Source organism: Blennius ocellaris (genome assembly GCF_963422515.1).
Source record: "Blennius ocellaris genome assembly, chromosome: 7".
NCBI classification, from domain to species: Eukaryota; Metazoa; Chordata; class Actinopteri; order Blenniiformes; family Blenniidae; genus Blennius; species Blennius ocellaris.
Genome location: NC_137656.1, coordinates 10,648,842 through 10,666,949, shown reverse-complemented (window position 1 = coordinate 10,666,949; position 18,108 = coordinate 10,648,842). Strand labels below are relative to the sequence as shown.

General features: G+C 42.2%; 1 protein-coding gene across 1 annotated transcript in view; it reads right to left on the bottom strand.

Annotated features, from left to right (window-relative positions):
- Positions 1-1,478: 1,478 nt before the first annotated feature.
- Positions 1,479-18,108, bottom strand: part of sema6a (sema domain, transmembrane domain (TM), and cytoplasmic domain, (semaphorin) 6A) — a 108,263-nt gene continuing 91,633 nt past the window's right edge. Inside the window, exons 18-19 of the mRNA XM_080500060.1 lie at positions 17,936-18,097; positions 1,479-5,951 (exon numbers count right to left, since the gene is read on the bottom strand). Coding sequence (XP_080356186.1) covers positions 4,792-5,951; positions 17,936-18,097 — 1,322 coding nt within the window. The 3' untranslated portion in view covers positions 1,479-4,791. The remainder of the gene's footprint in view (positions 5,952-17,935; positions 18,098-18,108) is intronic.

Here is an 18,108-nt window from a genome sequence, read left to right as displayed (position 1 = left end):
GACTGTCAAACTACCTGCCAAAGCCACAGTTCAAGGCAAGATTTGACCGAAGATGTGCTTAGGTTCGAAGGAGGAGACACTAATTTGAAATGGGAGCTGCACCGGTCAGCGTTAGTCAGCAGTGATCTTCCATGGATGAAGAGATTTGTTGTCAGGATATGTGAGACTGGTACATGATGAAAGGTTTATTGGAAGGTTTGAGGTCAAACAGAGTGACTCAAGATGGTAGTTTCACAATCAGGTGTTTCATCTTTGTGTTGGAGCAGTTTCATGTTCCTCGTCAAACATTTTAGAGTTTGATTTCATTTCATCTTCAAAGTAGGAACAAAGCATTACTTCATTTCTTGCACTGTACGTGAAACTGTGGTTTTCAGAATTTAGTGCATCAATAGAAAAAAGATATACATACAGTATATATAATTTATTTGCTCAACTAATTAAAAGATCACAATTCATGACATAATGTATTGTGAATGTATTAGAAATGATGATCCAGGTTACAGTGCAAAACCAAGAGTCTAACAGTAACAACAGGTGCAAACTACATATAAACTACTTTAACCAATCTTCTGAACTGTTTTATTCAAATTAGTGTAGTGGGTTGGGAGGAGTGAAGGTGGGGTACATTGGTCATGGCACCGGCTCATCTCAGTTCAAGCATTAAGTTACCAACTTCTCAAATGTGTTTTTGGACTATGTGAGGATGCAAGTTCCTGAATAAAACCCACTCACAAACAGGGAGAACATGGAACTTCTACATAGAAAAGTCTAGACTTGAACCAGGACTTTTCTCACAATGGGGAGAGTGCAAACTGTTACAACATTGTGCATTCGCTTACTGTCTTCCCATAGATGCTGTCATGTAACTGTATGTTAAAATAAACATCTTATATGAAACATAAATGTATTATGACAAAACTACACTACATAGGAGCATCTAATGCTCAAAATAAACTACATCTCCAAGTAGTACAATAGTTGATGTTGAGCGTCTCTCACACTAGTCTGATAAAAGTAAATTTGCCAGTTTGTCTCCATCAAACTGTTTGCCTCACTGAATGGACAGGATCAATATTACAATAGGGCTCAGACTTCTACTGTCTACACACACTTTATTTTAAACAAATAAAAAAAGAATGTAGTTTTTTTTCACTTCAGTGTGCTTTGTGTCAAAAGCAGAATTTTATTCTAGAAAATGTTTCTCATATCTCTCGAGGTTGGTTTTTAGTTTTCCAAGCAAAGATGATCAGCAGACATGAGGTTAAAGAAGTACAGTATTTACCTTCTAAAGGATTCTTCATCAAAATATCCTTTAAATTTCTGTGCAGAAACAAGGTGCCCTTTTCCTCGGTGTGTAAAAATAGCAACAAAAGCATGAATAAAAACAATAAAATAAAAAGAATCAAGGACATGTTACAGTCTTCATGACAAGAATTTTATTTTTATTTTTTTTTTAATTACATTTTGCATTAAATTAAAGAGTTTTTCTTTACAACATACATTAAGCTGTGAATCAGATGTTAAGGAAGTGGAGAGAGTAGGGCAAAAAACTTTGTGACGTCACAATATCTTACAAGCTTACAAAGTTCAAAAGTTTGAGAAGTTGAGAAGAGAGTCGATTTGCATCTAATAGCAGTGTATTATAACAAGGGTGAAAGACAACAAGGCACACACCAAAGAACCTCACTGTCCACAGCAGCCTTCACAGTCAAACCTAATCCAGCTTTCAAAAATGCTCAAGCCTTGCTCTGGTATCAAAAACGTTTGACGTTGCTGAATCTCAAATGCACCCGCAGCTACAATTCACTTGTCTGCACAGAGAGTGGACATTCAACCTTCTGACCAAGACAGGTTTTGTTGTTCACACGCTGTGCGGACATCCCAGGAGAGAGACAACACAACTGAACAAGAAATATTTAGTTGTACATCAGCGTTATTTCAGGCCTGCGAAAAGCTGCTGGTTCATGCATTCAGCACGCCGGAGGGTGTAAACAGGGCCTTGCTTTGTGCCCAGTCACCACATTGCAACACAGTGGTATTCTGAAGTTTGGACTGAACACACACCTTTATGTTAATCCTGGGTTATTTTGCAGTTTGAGATTCATAAATACAGGGATGCTTGTCTCAGCTGACCCTGAGTCATGTTTTGAACTAGACACCTTCCTCCCGACTTGACCTCCTTTCTTTTCCGTGACCCTGTCATTTGCAACCAAAAACCCAGCAGGTGTCTATGTACACATTAGTCAGGTCACAGAGCCTTCACATCCTTCTGATTTTAGCTGTGGATTGAGACGTAGTTGGCTTTTCTCCATAGAGAAACATAAAATTGCTTGATATCAAGAAAACTTTTACCTATCTACACATACAACACTAAGGGAGTGCTCCAATGGTTTAGGTGCTCAGGTCAGTGGGTGGGGGTGGGGGTGGGGCGTAATCAATAAAAATGCTCAAGTACAAAGGAATTGAAAGTGAAAAGGTCGGATTAGTCAAACTCTCAGCCAATCATAAGGCCTTGATAACAAGAGTTAGTGAAGCGAAAAAAAAACCCAGACTTTTTCCTCTTACAAAAAAAGGGTTAAAATATAAGTTTTTAATATCGTTGTTTTAAAAGGTCAACTTTCTTCACAGGAACCAGCCTGTTTATGCAACTAACTGTCAACGAAATGAATGATAGGATGCACACAAGCCTGGAACTGTGTGACCAGACCTGGTGCTCGTGTGTGTCTCATACTGTACGTCTGCTGTGTTGTTGTATTTGCATCATTATTGCAGTGCACCAGAAAGATGCACATACATTGGCCTTCTCAAGTAACAAATATTAATTTTTCAGTTCATCAGTCAATTAACCATCACTCCAAACAGACAGCAAAAACAAGTAAAAACAAATACCAGGACTCTGAAATTGTATAAAAGAGAAACTCAAAAATACTCACAACGTCTTCATCGACAATGCCAACACAACATAAAGGGCTGCTTTAAGCGCATTAATGGCACAATCTGAAATGAACCACAAAGATGTATGTGTGTGTGTGTGTGTGTGTGTGTGTGTGTGTGTGTGTGTGTGTGTGTGTGTGTGTGTGTGTGTGTGTGTGTGTGTGTGTGTGTGTGTGTGTGTGTGTGTGTGTGTGGATGTTGGAGAGAAAGAGTGAGAGGAGAACGGGGATACTCCTCCCTCCCTTTCCTCAGGACTGTAAGTGTGTCATGTTCAGGGACAAACATTACAACAATAACACCTACATTCATTAATTGCATCTTATCAAACCAGGGAAATGTCATGATGTAAGAAAAATAATTAAAAAAATACAACAAGGAGACAAAGTTAACAGCTATCAAAGAAAACATTGTCACTACTTTAGGGTGTAAGGCACAAATTTACATGTGGAAAGAGAAGCAGGCAACACAGATGTTTTTATAGTTTTCTTTTTTTCGCCTGCTCGTCCGTGCGACGCTGCGAGAAAACAAGACGCGCTCCGCCGTGGAGGCGTCACTCCGCTCGCCTGCAGCCTCACGTACAGCTTCTTTTCTGTATGTGTGTATGCAGATTCCCACATCGTTGCTGTAGCTTGTATTTGCAACATGCAACAGTGAGCTTGGATGGCACCGGTAAGCCAGCAACCAATCAGGACGAATGTTTCTGACTCACACAAAACCACAGTGCTGATTGGGACGGGGATGCTCACTGGAGGAGTGAAAGGGTGAGATACAGGTAGTCTTTTTTTTTTTCTTTTTCTTTTTTCTTTGTAAATGATTGGTCTAAAACAATGGGAATTCTGGTCCACAAAGGTAAAAGTCCCAGTCTGGCACAGTTTAAATAAATATCTCCTCCTCGTTACAGAGGTTATGTATATCTCAAGCTGCCGGTCTCACAGAGCACACAGTAAGACCGAGTGGACCTTAAGTCTTGAAGATAGTTCTACTGGCTCCAGTTTAATGACTTTAAATATTAATTTTTTTTTTTATCTCACAATTGAGTAATTCATATTAAAAGATCTCTTCTTTGTCCTCTCTCTCTCCAAGCCTAGAAAGTCAGTCTGTTTTCTGTTTTGTTTTCCAAAAGCACTTAATAAAAATAAATACAACAAGCTATTAGTATTAACAGTCATGTGTTATTCAGTAACCAGTACAGTAGAAGATTCTTCTGGCCCCCGGCTTCAAGTCAAAGCCAGGCGGGACTTGATTGCTGTAACACTGAGAGGCTTTTCACAGTTTCCGACAGAACTCAGAGCAGCTGTCTGTCCTTTCAGTCCAAACTTGATCTGTCTGAGTGCTCGATCGCTTAAAATCTCCCATCCTCAGATACTGTACGACAATTGCTCTCCAAAACACAACCCCACCCTTCCCCTGTTGTCTTCTCATGTGCTTTTACCAGCATGATAAAGTATCAAGTCAAGTCCTGGTCACCAAAGACACCACATACAAGAGAGCCACCGTCTTGAATGCTACAGGGTGCCGATGGAGGAAATATTCAGGACGAGTTTCTTCTTTTTCAGTAGCACATTTTCCGATGTGAGTAAACAGAGGAACTGGGAGCCAGCCAGAGCGTGAGCTCGATGACGGCAACAACTGACAACAACCATTGTATATTATTTACATATTTATATAAAAACAAAGTGTTTTCCTTTAAAAAAAAAAAAACGGTGTTGCATGTTCCACTGTACTGTACAACAAAAACAAACAAACACTAAAAGGAGATGCAAGTTGTACAGTAATCCCTGTTTTTTACTCTTGTTCATTCAGAAAACCTCTTTCACCACTGTCTTTTCACATTGGACTGACGGGCCAACAAGATGACTATGTGCCAGAGTCACTTGACTTGACTTTTGTTGAGAGTGACACTACGGAGGGCTTGGGAGGGACATCGGGCTTCAGATATTTGATGCCTGTTCGAGGCAGTGAACCGTAGGAGCTTATTCCAGGCTGCCGTGACAGAGATATGCCCTGTGCTGTCATTTGTATGGAGTCCACCCTCTGGGGTGCAGGCGGAGGAGTCTCCACACGGTTGAAGCTGTGATGTCTTGCCAAATGAGAGGAGTTGGATGAGTTGGTGTTGTGTTTCTTTAGGGCGGAGGACCCACAAGCAGCAGACGCCGATCCTTTCCGGAGCCCGTACACTGAGGAGTGAACCTCCAGTCGTTTGCCCATCTGCGGGACAGCAGGAGGGACAGTGAGAGACGCTTCCCGTTGGGGAACACGAGGAGGAAGCACCGCATCTGAATCCCCCATGTTGAGGTTGTGACACGGGCTCTTCACTGTCTTGTACTCCAGGGTGGCGCCCTGGTCGTCCATGACACCATGGCTCATGCTCAAATCGCTGTGATGGGGCTGCTCGACGTACTCATGCTGGTAGGACTGATGCTGCTGCAAATGAGGTTGAAGCTGGTGCTGATGCTGTGGCAGGGGTAAGACGACCACGCTGGGGATGTGTCCTGGTGAGGCCCTGAGGGGAAGGTCTGTTGAGATAACAGGGGAACCCATGGGTGGCATGTCCTTGGTGCAGGCATTGATGAGGTTCTGATTTCTTTCCCACTCTCGACTTCCCCGGCTCGGCTTCCGACGTGGTTGCATCGGGGTGGATTCAGGCGTTGGGAGGGCAGCGAGGTCCAGGTGGTGCTGGTCTGCTTTTATCAGCATCTTACCATTTGGTGTCAGTCTCCCGTTGTGCATCAGCGGGGTGAGGATTGCCTCGGGGCGGCCATCTTTGGCCTGTGTCTCAAACAGGCCGGTCAGCTTGGTCACACTGTTCATGGATCCGCGTCGAGAGTGAAGATGGTGGGCGTCCTTTTCCTTCCGGCCCGTCAGGTCCATGTCCCGGCGCCGGTGGTCACAAACACAGTAAACAATGATGCCGGAGAAGATGGCGCCCATGGCAAATGCCAGGATGACAGCGATGGCCAGCAGAGTCACGGGAACCAGCTGGTCTCGACCCTTCTGGTAACTCTCGCGGATCACACCTGTGGAGAGATGAAGAGATGACATTGAGACTGGCAGAGTGAGAGGAAAGATGACACCAATGCTGTAGGCTCTTTTGAAGGAACTTGTATCTAAGAAAAGCTGTTAGAAAAAAAAATGCTTATTATTAGACCAACCAAATGAGAGAAAACAATACTCAATTACAATAATTAAAAGATATATTCAGGGTAAAAAGATTAGAGGTTTAAAGAAAATCATGAAAAACATGCAAATGCAGAGGGATTTGTCCCATCTTGAGGAACATCTATTCAAAACAGAGTGTGAAGTAGCAACATTCAATATTTCCCAAAAATCCAATCTTAGACTGAAAATGTGTTGTGAAGGGGTGATTATGATTCACATTTTAAACCACAGATAAAACCTTCTGCTGAAATGAACAAAGATATGAGCACAGATAAAGGAGCCTGAAATACCCAAACCCTTTCTTCTCATAGATGCAAATGGGAGACTTTTCATAAAGCTTGGATCCAATCTCATGAATCACAGAGAATACATTAAAAAGCCACTGATTAGGCGCTAAATCCAATGAGCTGTGTCATCAGTGTCTTATGAAAGCGCCATTTTCAAAGACTGGCAGAGACGCCATGCGATAGGGCCAAATAAAAGATAATTCAATAAAAGCAGCTATGAAGTAGTTTAACGACGGGAAAGTGGGAGCAGCAGGTTGTGTGTAATAAAACAGGGTCAACAGTAATCTGCGTGCACAAAGCCGGGTGTGCACGTCCCACACACACTCCCAGATGATAAACTCCAGCCTGTAGATGAATGTAGACATCTAATGCAGAGCACCGCTCCATGGGTTGAACATAACAGTCCACAGTGGAGAGATTTATAATGTGTTCACGCATGACCTGTGACTAACGCAGATCAGTTACAGCAGACAGAGGATTAGGCAGGTGGGCTTTATCGTGTGAAAAACGCTCCTATACCTCATTTCAATAGCATGACTCAGATGCATAAGTGGACTGGGCCAATTGTCTCATATCATGGTATCTATATTCCTCACAGTCCAGTACACGCATGTGAAATATTCTTTTAAAAACCCTGTGCACACAATTTGTCTCGAAAGGATGTAATAAATATCTGACAACCTCAGAAAAAAAGGAAGGCTGGATGACATATTGAAGGAATTTAAGCAGTTATCCATATTTATGAATTCGTAGGATTTTTATGATCCATTATTCCATCAAGCATGCTTAAGAGTGAATGCCTGGTCCTCAATGAGCTGAAGGTGGCTGATTTCACTTATACACCAGCTCTCAAAAACCAGATAGCTTTTTATCAAAAGACAATAAAGATATGATCTTGGTTTTACTTTTCAGCTGCATAGTGGTTCATGGCAAGAATGTCCTCCGTTAGAATCTGGCTCAGCTCGGAGACCTTTCTGAAGTGTGGATGTTGTCCCTCTGTGTTTGAGGCGGGAAGGTTTGTGTGGTTGTCGGTGTCTGTGTTCGTCCTTTGATGGACTGGCGACCTGTCCAGGATGTACCCTGCCTTCACTCATACAGCCGGGCTGGGCTCCAGTGTCTCACTACCCTAACTTCGATCAACAGCAGCATGTACATGGAGATCAAATTTTTGCCTTCAAACAAACAGAATGGAAAAGTCAATTGGATGCTGTGGACAAGTCACCCAGGGCCAACATAGAAAGACAGAAAATCATAGACCTTTAGACCATAAATGAAAAACCATTACATTGTGGGAGGAAGCTTATAACGTAACATCAGAACAATAACACACTGACAGGGAGAAGATGCAAACTCCACACAGTTTGATGACTCCTACACTGGAATCATTGTGCAGTCTGTCCATTCATCTTTCATTCTGTTTTAACCAACTCGGGGTCGTATAGTGTTGGTTGTAGTCAATCCCAGCTTACTCTTGGCGAAAGCAGGCTACACTGTGGACCGGTCACGATTGAATAACAGGGCAAACCAGACAGACAACCACACACTCCTTATTCAGAGTCACCAATTAATTTCAACTACAGAAAAATGAACTAAGATATTCTTGCTGTTAGGCGAGAGTGACACTTCATACGTGGCACCATTTGGAAATAACATTTATTTGAGCTTTAAATATGATTTTTCCTAGTGCAAGGAAATCCAAAAGTCACGTTCTTTTTTGTTTTTGTATTTATACAATCATGTCACTTTGCTCAGGGACTTTTTCAGAAGACGACGCCACAAAACAAAGTGTTAGTTGCAATAACTCTCTAAAATCCTGAAGGGGCCGGGTAATCACGTTTGGCTTTTCAGCTCGGCTGTGTCACCATGGATGTACTTGGAGGATTTTTTCTTTCTTTCTGTGACTCGTCAGCAAGACATAACATAGACAGAGAGGCTGGTCCATAATCTGTTCTCATGGAACTGAAATCCAGACTCTCTTAAACTAACATCCATAATCCTCGCTCGATGCAGTTATACTTCATTAGTCCAACAACATGACTTAAAACCCATTTTCCTAGTTAAAATAAAGCACTGGGCTGTGCCTAAGTGTCTGCATGGACTTTAAGGCTCAACCTGGATAAGAAAAAAAAGACCAGCTACATTTACTCTGATCATTTCTCATTTATTGTAAAAACAAAACCTCCCTTTTCCTCTTTCGAGCAGAGTGCTGATGACATGCAGCTCAGCCATAGCTCATTTGGAATTAAACAAAATGTTAAGAAACTTCACTTCTGGCCGGAATCATTTCTTATCAGGGAGGTGCCCAGCGGTGCGGACAGTGTGAGAAGTGACGAGTGTTATCTGCAGCAAGGCGCTGGGGTTTGACAAGTGTTGCGCCGCTGACTCATGTGACCAAATGGCCTGCCTGTCTGATGAAACATCTGCTTCCCATCTTGCACTGGAACATCGAAAAACGAGAGAGATACTTTTCTTCACTGCTATCTTTCACTCTGTTGACTTTCCTCTGTCCTCACTCAGAGCCCCCCCCCCCCCCCCCCCCCCCCCACACACACACACACATACACATACACAGTTTTCTGCTACTTCTCCACTTTACAGAAACTATGAATCATTTGTGTGACTTTCTTCTTGTTTCAGAGTGTTTTCTTTCACATTCTTCAGCTTCCATATGGTAAGTGTTCTATTCAGCGGAAACTGGGAAGCCTGTAATTACAACCCTGTGGTCTTTGTGACTTATCATCCTCTGGCAGAAATGACAAGTGCCGACTGGGAGCTGCTGGGTTAAATGTTTCTGTGAACAAAGTCGAGACAGATGGCGGCAGAACTGAGCTTTACCTGAAGTGGGGAGTTGTGGAAAGCTCCAGAAGCTACAAACTTAAGAGAAAAAAAGTGCAAGCATAAACCAGTACTTTAAATCATAAATATGTTCAGTCGACTTTGTCTATGGTACTTACATGCTGGAGGAGCAAGTCACATTTGTTCAGAATTTTCATGACAGTGAATCTCTTTCAGTGAAAGGTTAACTTTTTTTCAACCGGGTATTTCAGGTTCACATTGAATAACAAAGCTGCGGGGCAGTGGAGCCAAACTGCTGTGCATTCTGGTGGAGAGGTGAACTGTGGAGCTGGATCTTTGTCTTCCATTGCAGGTGTGGGAGCTGAGGTTAAAGCCCTATTTAACCTGCACTGCATGGCTCCTTGTGATTTAAAAAAAAAAAAAAAAAATCCTTCACTCCTTTTTAATTTTTCTTCCCCCTCCATCCATCACTCGTGACACACACACACACACACACACACACACACACACACACACACACACACACACACACACACACACACACACACACACACACACACACACACACACACACACACACACACACACACACACACACACACACACACACACACGCACACACACACACACACGCACACACACACACACACCTCCAGAAGTACTTAGCCCAAGGACTTGGGTACAGTACAAAAGGAGGAGAAAGAGGGAACTTTGAAGACTTCCATCTTTCATGTGAAGAATTGTTTCTCATCCTGACATCAAAGTGAAGGAGAGTTGCCACAGAGGACACCGGAGCTGTCTCAGATGAATCACAGGACTTCGGGGTTTTGTATCAAGGTGGCTATGTCACTCACTCCTCGATGGTTATTTGTGATCCTGGTGAAACTTTTGTAAAACTTCCACAGTGTGACCTTGAAAAGTATCAAAGTGTAGCTAAAACCCACATATTTTCTGCTTTAGTTGCATCTTGTGGAGGTTCTGACTATACAGTGACTTATAATCTTCTGGTTCCAACTCTTGCCTCGCCCCCAGAATGTATCGTGAGGCATCCTGCAGTTCAACACTTCTCTCAGCGCTTGAATTGATTTGAATTTCACATAGCCTCAGGCCTCAACATTCAGATATTAAACACATATCTCAGATACTCAGATATTTCTTGCTGTCAAAACAGGCCGGGTCGGCAGCATCCACTTGTAAATCACAACCATTGTAATCTGCTGTGACTGGAACTTGTGAATGCTCTCTCTCTATCTGCCTGACACACATAGACACTCTTACACTCTTTTAATCTCTTCAGAGGCACCAGCTGACTTAAGCCCACAGAGCTTGTCTTTGTATTGGTGTTGGGAAAACTTCAAAGGCAGTTAAACATCACAGAGGGGTGAGGGAAAGGGCCCCAACCTTTGACTGCAGGCCGTTACTCAAAGACATTGTCGGCAGAAAGATAGGAATCGCAGTCAGTTTTAACTGCACACACTGAGGTGTCACTTGTTGAAAGAGGGTGGACCTTGACGACGATGGAACAGAGCAGGGAAAAAGGCGAGGAGGGAAAAGTAGAAAATGTTTACTGGCTCATGTTTACTTTGCCTCTCACTGTCTTGAGATATTTAGAAACCGCTTAATGTTGTGGACTCACTTGTTGTCAGCTTGTGAGGACACTGCTGTTTAGATGGTGACAGCAATTCATTAAATTCTATTTAATCCACCGTTAGGATATTATCCCATTAAGTTTTGGGTATGTTTGTCTTGAGGAGGCCCTTGCATTAATGGTGTTATTCAATATTAAAGCATTCATCAGACAATCCAGAGTCAGTGCAGTGTATACTGATGATCCAGTTAAGACATAATTAACCCCCTAATTATATCATTCTGCACCTCAGGTATTAACACTGATGCACTAACCTAGCTAACTCCCTGCATACAAACGGCAGTGTTTATTAGTCACAATAGAAAATCAACCTAAATTAAACATCCCTGGGAACATTTTTCAGCAGCTGTTTGATACCGTAAATTGACGCCTCGTTGTTTTCCTTACTGCGTGATAGATTAGTTCTAATACAGCGCTCAGCATGAATAATGCAGCTAAAACCGTTGAATCAGTTCTTTCTGAATTTCAGTACCATTACAAGTTGAAGAAAGAACATTCCTAACAGCATAGTTTTACTGCAGCTATTAAAGAAAAATCACTCTTCATAAAAACTTTGTACTTTTTTTTTTCTGTTGGGAAAAAGCATGCGCTGTTTTTGGTTCAATAGTTGTGACTCCTGTTAATTAGCATTCGAGCTTGATGAATCACGTTTATACAGATGGTGTCCTGCTGAAGTACGTATATTTTATCACAATGTGAAAATTCCACGTGCCGTGGTGTGTGTGCCGATACTCATTGTAATTCCAATGTAGGCATTGGTGTTTGTTCAGTAATATTTCAGTACACAACAAACACCGTGAAGTGCTGCCCGTGAACAAAGACTGGGCTTGTATCTATTCGATGAGTAGCTCACTCATGGACATGGTGAACGTGGCAGCTTAAATTCAGTTCAAAGTCAAATAATGACAGCTGAATGTGGGTTAGACAAGCTTCAGAAGCACAAAAGGATGAGCTGCCGTGATATGAGATTCAGTCTCACATGGCCGAAAGACAAAGCGGAGCTTTGTGTGAGCCCGCGACGGTGAGGGGTCTTACTGAAAAGCATAACCAAAACACAAAAATGGAAAAGTAAGCAGTAAATGCATGTCGAAAACAAAAGCGGTTAGAAGAAACAATAAGCTAATCAGTGGAGGAAATTATGGCTTCTGGCTTGACGTCAGTCAGGGAAGTGCGTAATGCCGGGAAAACATCCAGTCCACTGTTTCTATTATGATTCACAATGAGCTGCGAATAATTCATCTACCGCACAAAGGCCCAATCCAAACATGGGCCACAAAGAAACCAGAGACCAAAATTCGGCACTTGATAGAAGAATGAGGGTGTGAAAATGAAGGATGATGAGTAATAGTATCATATAAATAAAAATATATCGTTTTTTCTCTAAACTGCATTTGTCTCAGTGCCTTAAAGGTGCACTCCACCAACTTTTGACCTAAAACCTATCATCCTGTTTTATAGGATTAAACCAAATCCTATCACTCAACTGCAAGGAGACATGAAACGAGGAACATTAAATTTCCCAATGCGCTCTCAGCCTCACAGACTTCTTACAAAGTTCACCAGTCAAATGCATTGTTTGACGATGAGCAGAGTTCAAGGTAAACTAATCCCGAGTCTCTATTACCTTTAATCTTGTGAGTTTACCTCCCGAGAAGGGACAATTGAAAGAAGACTTGTCTTCATAATAATCAGACAACCAGGAAATCCCTCCTCTCCTTTTTTCCCACACTAGTGGTGAATGAAATGTCGCTGTAATTTGTGAGAGTTTCATAATGGTTTGTTTTACATGGTGTCATTTTGGCTCCATTTTCAAAGCGGATATGTGAGGAACTCACACTTCTAAGTTATTGTTTTATAAACGTTTTTTTTTTTTTTTTAGCATTTTAATCAAACGGGACAGAATGGTAACAACAGTGTGCTCAAATGCATTAAAGTTTGAATGCAGAATCTGACTGCTGACGAAACAAAATCAAATGATTGCCTCTCCAAACACTTGCCATGTTTGACAGTTTGCCCCTGCTGTAACTACAGGTAACATTAACGACTGACATGGCATCCGCAGTAACGATGGGGAAATGTTCCTTCAACCTTTCCCCAGAAATCGAGATGAAGGAAAATTTGCAGACTTTGGCATGAAAAAAAAAGAAAAGCTGCATCCCTGTCTGAACAGGGTCAGACTCTCCTTCTCTCATTCCCGCCTCACATTGGCACATAGGTGTCAGAGAGCTGTCTGTAGCTGAAAATAACCCTTGCAGAGCAGCTGTCAGTTGACAGTTGATATTACTGTGAAATCCTGGCACGGAGCAAAAGCATACCTCCAAAAAATTGTAGTAGTTCTTTTGTAATGTAAAATACATTTCACCAAAATGTTGGGCTGATTTGGGGGCAAAAAAAAACCAATTAAAAAAGCCACTTGGTTCCTCAGTAAAAATTTAAGCACAAGCTTGTAATAATCAAAATGAAAACCCTTCTTCATCTTCTTCCTCAGTGGTGAAATGAATCCTGTAAACATTGACTTAGTAAATCTGCTGTGGTGTGACATGAGTAAACAACATATTTTTTTTTTTTTTTAATGAAAGAACTCATTTTTTTGAGAAAATACATTTCTATAACACTTTTCAAAATGCATTGTGGTAACAAATGTTTTGATTATGAGAAAAATACACTTATTTTTCCATCAAACATCATCAGCGCACATAGGTACATATTTTAATGTCTTCCTGCTCCAACAAACATGATTTACAATGTGAGCACCACCAATAAGCTGTGCAGAAAGTCTGATAACAAACCATTCATTAATCAGGTCTATTGAAATGTTGATACTATGCAGGACTGTGACCCTCAAATACCCGGAGTGTCCCCCTCTCTACTACGAGCTGGCTGTATAGTAGGAACAACCACAAATAAAGTGAATGTTTCCAATAGCACAATAAACCTCTGAAGAGGTTGAAATATTCCTGTCTCGTTGAAACTGTTTCTGAAATCTCAATTCACCTGTTGTTATTAATAAAGCAAATATGTAATGTCTCAGCTTTGGGTGCCGAACATAATCCAAAGCTTGAAGTTAACCTTCAACATGAAGACGACACCATGCTTTTGTTGTTATGCTCAAATAAGGTAGGAGAACATTTAATATATTTAGAGACGATTTGGCAATTTGCTAGTTAGTTGACATGATCATGTTGATTAATGCAATCTAAGACGCATCAAATTTCCTCCAGAATACATCTACCGCAACGCCTTAGTGATATATGAGCGTAATTCCAAGGAAATCAGAACCAGAATCAGAATTACTTTATCAATCCCTGGGGGGAAATCTTTGACTTAGCTCAACATGGAAGGAAACGGATAGTTTAAGTAAAGTTAAATAAGCAATATTAATTTAACTGCCCATATGTACAAAGTTAAGCTCAGCAGTGATGGAGTGGCAGAGCAGAGTGAGCTTAACAAGCAACACAACAGACACTATTTACAAGGAGGAGTTGTAGAGTCTTATTGCCACAGGAATGAAGGATCTCCTGAGGCACTCTGTTGTGCACTTTGGTGGAATGAGTCCATTGCTCATTTTGCAAATGGAAGTTGTACTAGAGATTCTGTTGATTTCTGACATTCACCTGTTTTCACTAACTTAGCCGACGCATCTGAATGATTACCTCTGTTAGATAGATAAACAAGACATGCAGATAATGTTCTTGAGTGTCAGAATTTTGGCCCACTCCAAAAAATAAATGACATCAAGGTATTGAGAAACAAATAATTCACATTGCTGATCTCCAGTATCTCACCAAATCTTATATCCTGTGTTGTGATTCTATTTCTTCCCATCTTGTTTGTTTAAGTGTTTCATATAGTGTGTCTACCTGCTATCTCGTTATCTTTTTCTTATAACCTTCACTGCTTCATTATTGTCTTGTTCTGTTTAATAAATCTTTATCGTGTGTGCCTCTATCCCCTCATTTCCCACACCTTCCTCGCTGTTGTCTCTCACCATCCCTCTATCCTTCCACCTCTCCCCTCTTGTTCTACTCTGGATAGCTTCGGTAATGAACCCATAAATTGGAGCAACAGAGCGGTGGCTACAGGTCGGAGTTTGGGGGGAAGGGGGATGTATGGGGGGGGGGGGGGGGCAGAGCTGAGCCTGACAGAAAAAGGGGGAGACAGGTATAACAGAGGAGCGAGAGAGAGAAAAGGGAGAGGGGGGCAAAGGATTCATTCCTGCAGACAGGGAAGAGATATGACTCCTGTTGGAGAAGAGACAGACTACAAGGGGGAGACAGAGGAAGAGGAGGGTGCGGAGATGGACGAGGAAAAGAGAAGGGGGAGGGGCAGCGGGGGGAAAGAGGCTCCATAAATTGGTTCAGGAATTCATTTGCACGAGGTAAGGTATAGCCTTGGAACATGCCACCCCAGTCAGATGAGTGGTCCTGTGGAAGGGAGACTGATCACAATGGCAGCAGATGGTGGAGAGTTGCGGGGTTGGTGTGTTTTGGGGGCGGATGGGAGGAGGGAGGAAGGGCGCAGGGAGGCAGGGTGAGCAAGCGGGGAAGAGGTATGTGTGGTAGTGTGGCAGAAGTGGGTGAAAATATAACAGAGACAGATGAGGCCTGGACAGACAGACGGAACGGAAGGCTCAAATGTACTGTGAAACACAAGCAGCCACCTGGCTACTGCGAGGGCTCCCACTGGAATGCCACACCACGATGATGCCGGGTGCTAAATATCATCAGTGTGCGAATGCTCCATCACTTTGCTGCATTTCTAATTACTCTGGTGGTGATGGGCTAATACATATTGGCAGCACTGTAATATTCATCAGCAGATAAGATTCTACAATGTCTTGACTGCAAATGAAAAAGTCAGGCAGTGATTCTAATTTCTATTAAATCATGAGCAAGCTTTCAAACAGATTTGGATATGAGCTCATACATTTTTCACTCAAACATTAACTTCAGATTGATAGTATAGTAAAATGTCTATCTCCTATTTCTTCAGTAAAACGGTATGCATGGATTTATCAGGGTGCCATTAAAATGCAATTAAAATAACTTATTTACTTGCTTTTTGCCTGTGATCCTTTCACATATATATATATATATATATATATATATATATATATATATATATATAAAAATTTGTTTCCATTTTTGCTTTCACTCCAGCAGTTTGCGAAGTTTTCACAGTACAGTTAACACCTGAAGCCAATAATACTGAGGGCGACAGGAAGGAAGAGGAGGCAGGATGGGTGGAGTGGGAAATGAGCACTGTTGACTGTGGTGCTCAATTTGCCATGCTGAAAAAGCATTAAGCTGTATGAAGGCAAAACTGTGCTTAATACCATCAAAGCAATCAACACAGGGAAAAAAAGGCAAATATATAAATAGCAAATCAAAAGGGGGAAAAAAAATTACATAGTCTGAGACCAAGCCATGCAAAATATCACAAGAGCTGCTCACAAGAAACCATGGAAATCAAGAAAATCAAAGCAATCTCATCAGAGCTGACTTACAGAGAAAAGTAAAAAGAATAGACCGTAGAGCTGAAATTCAACCGATAAATAGTGAAACAAGCTGCAAAAGTGTCTCATAAAAATGATAATAATAACAATAATGATATTACAGGGGGGAAAAAACCCAACAAAAATAGAAACAGCAGGAAGCATTTTGAAATGTGAAACCTCATTGCAGTTACCTGAGCTTGGAAAAACCCACATTTACCCCTTTAAACGTGGACAAATAGTTCTGGAAAGACATTATCACTGTCAGACACATTTTGGCTTCAGCTTATGTTTGATTCTCATCATCCCTCTGCATTTATCATGCGGCTAAAGTAGCAATACACCTGCTCAGGTAAAAGCAACGACGGGAGCGACAGCATGTTGTGACGCTGGCTGTAGGCATGCTGTCTGAAGTCTCTGCCACCATTGTGCCTGGATCTACCCACTGGTACTGCACTGCTTCCAGCTGACACGCTGCAGTCACTGCTGTGCCTCTGTTTATCCCCGAGATGGGAGATACTGACAAGTGTTATTGTGGAGCCCTAACCCTAACCCTAACCCAATACGCCAGTCTTACTTCTACCATGTCAGTCTTCAAAGACTCCATAAGAATGAAAAATGTGTATTCTCTTTGTTCCTTCCTAGGTCACAACTGTATTTATACCTATATTTTAATCTTTTTAAAACATTACCTTAAGTGACATTTATTTATTCATATGCTTCTCTCTGTCTGTACTGATTTAATCCTGTCTGCCTTTAAAAGAAGCTTTTGTCTGCTAAAAACTCCTGTATGTCCACAGAACAGAATCTGGCTAGCTGATCATCATGTTCATTTTAATCAATATTCCGACAAGGCCGGGTGATACTGCCCCTAATAGCATGGATGCGTACTGAATGTAGCTGCTACATGTTGCATGTTTTGATGGGATCTGTTATAAGTCTGTCTCTTTTATTACAGGACATAACATGGATAGGCAGCAACCTTTTTCTCCTCCCCCTCCCTGATGTGCTTTGTCCCTCCCGTCCCCTCCTTTTCTCTCCTTCCCTCTTCCTCTCATTTATAAAAACGAGTTGTCCTTGAGGCGCTACAGCATTAGGCAGGTTGTTAACACATGAGAAAAGGGCGTTCAATGTCATGTCACTGTGTCGCAAAGCATGACAGAGCCGGGTAACCGGGCCATCTTCTTTGGGAAATAAATACATCGCCATCTTCCTTTTTCAGTGTGTAATGGTGTGGATATTAGATCTCTTGTGGGACATTACAGTCCATGGGTAATAAATCCATCCGCCAGAGTCTGTGTACGAATGACTGTGAGCGTGTACGTGTGTTAATGAGCACTGAATGTGTACACGCCTGCTTATGTGTGTGTTGCACAGTTGTGTTTGTGCAGGTTTCTTTGTGTGGTTGGGGGTTGGGGGGGCTCATGCACAGTGTGAAGCAATTTGTCCCCTAGAGAGAAGGCGATCCACTACCTCCACATCGTGTCAGCTGGAAGCAGCCAGGCAGTCGTAAATCTCAATTACCCGAACCCCCCTCCCCATCCCTCCCTTCCCCCTCTCTTGCCACAGGTGACAATGGACCCAATTGACTGTTAGCTGTTGCGTTCCAAGGCTTACCATTGGCTTCGGGCTGAGTCTGAGAGGGCACAGCCAGGTAGGGCTCCTCCCCTTTGTCTGAACTCATGGGGACCTCCTTCCGCCCCAGGGGGCCCTCGGCGGCCTCCGGGAGGGCAGAGGTGGGAAGTGAGAGGGTGTGGTGATGGTGGTGGTGATGGTGGCCTGCCGGACAC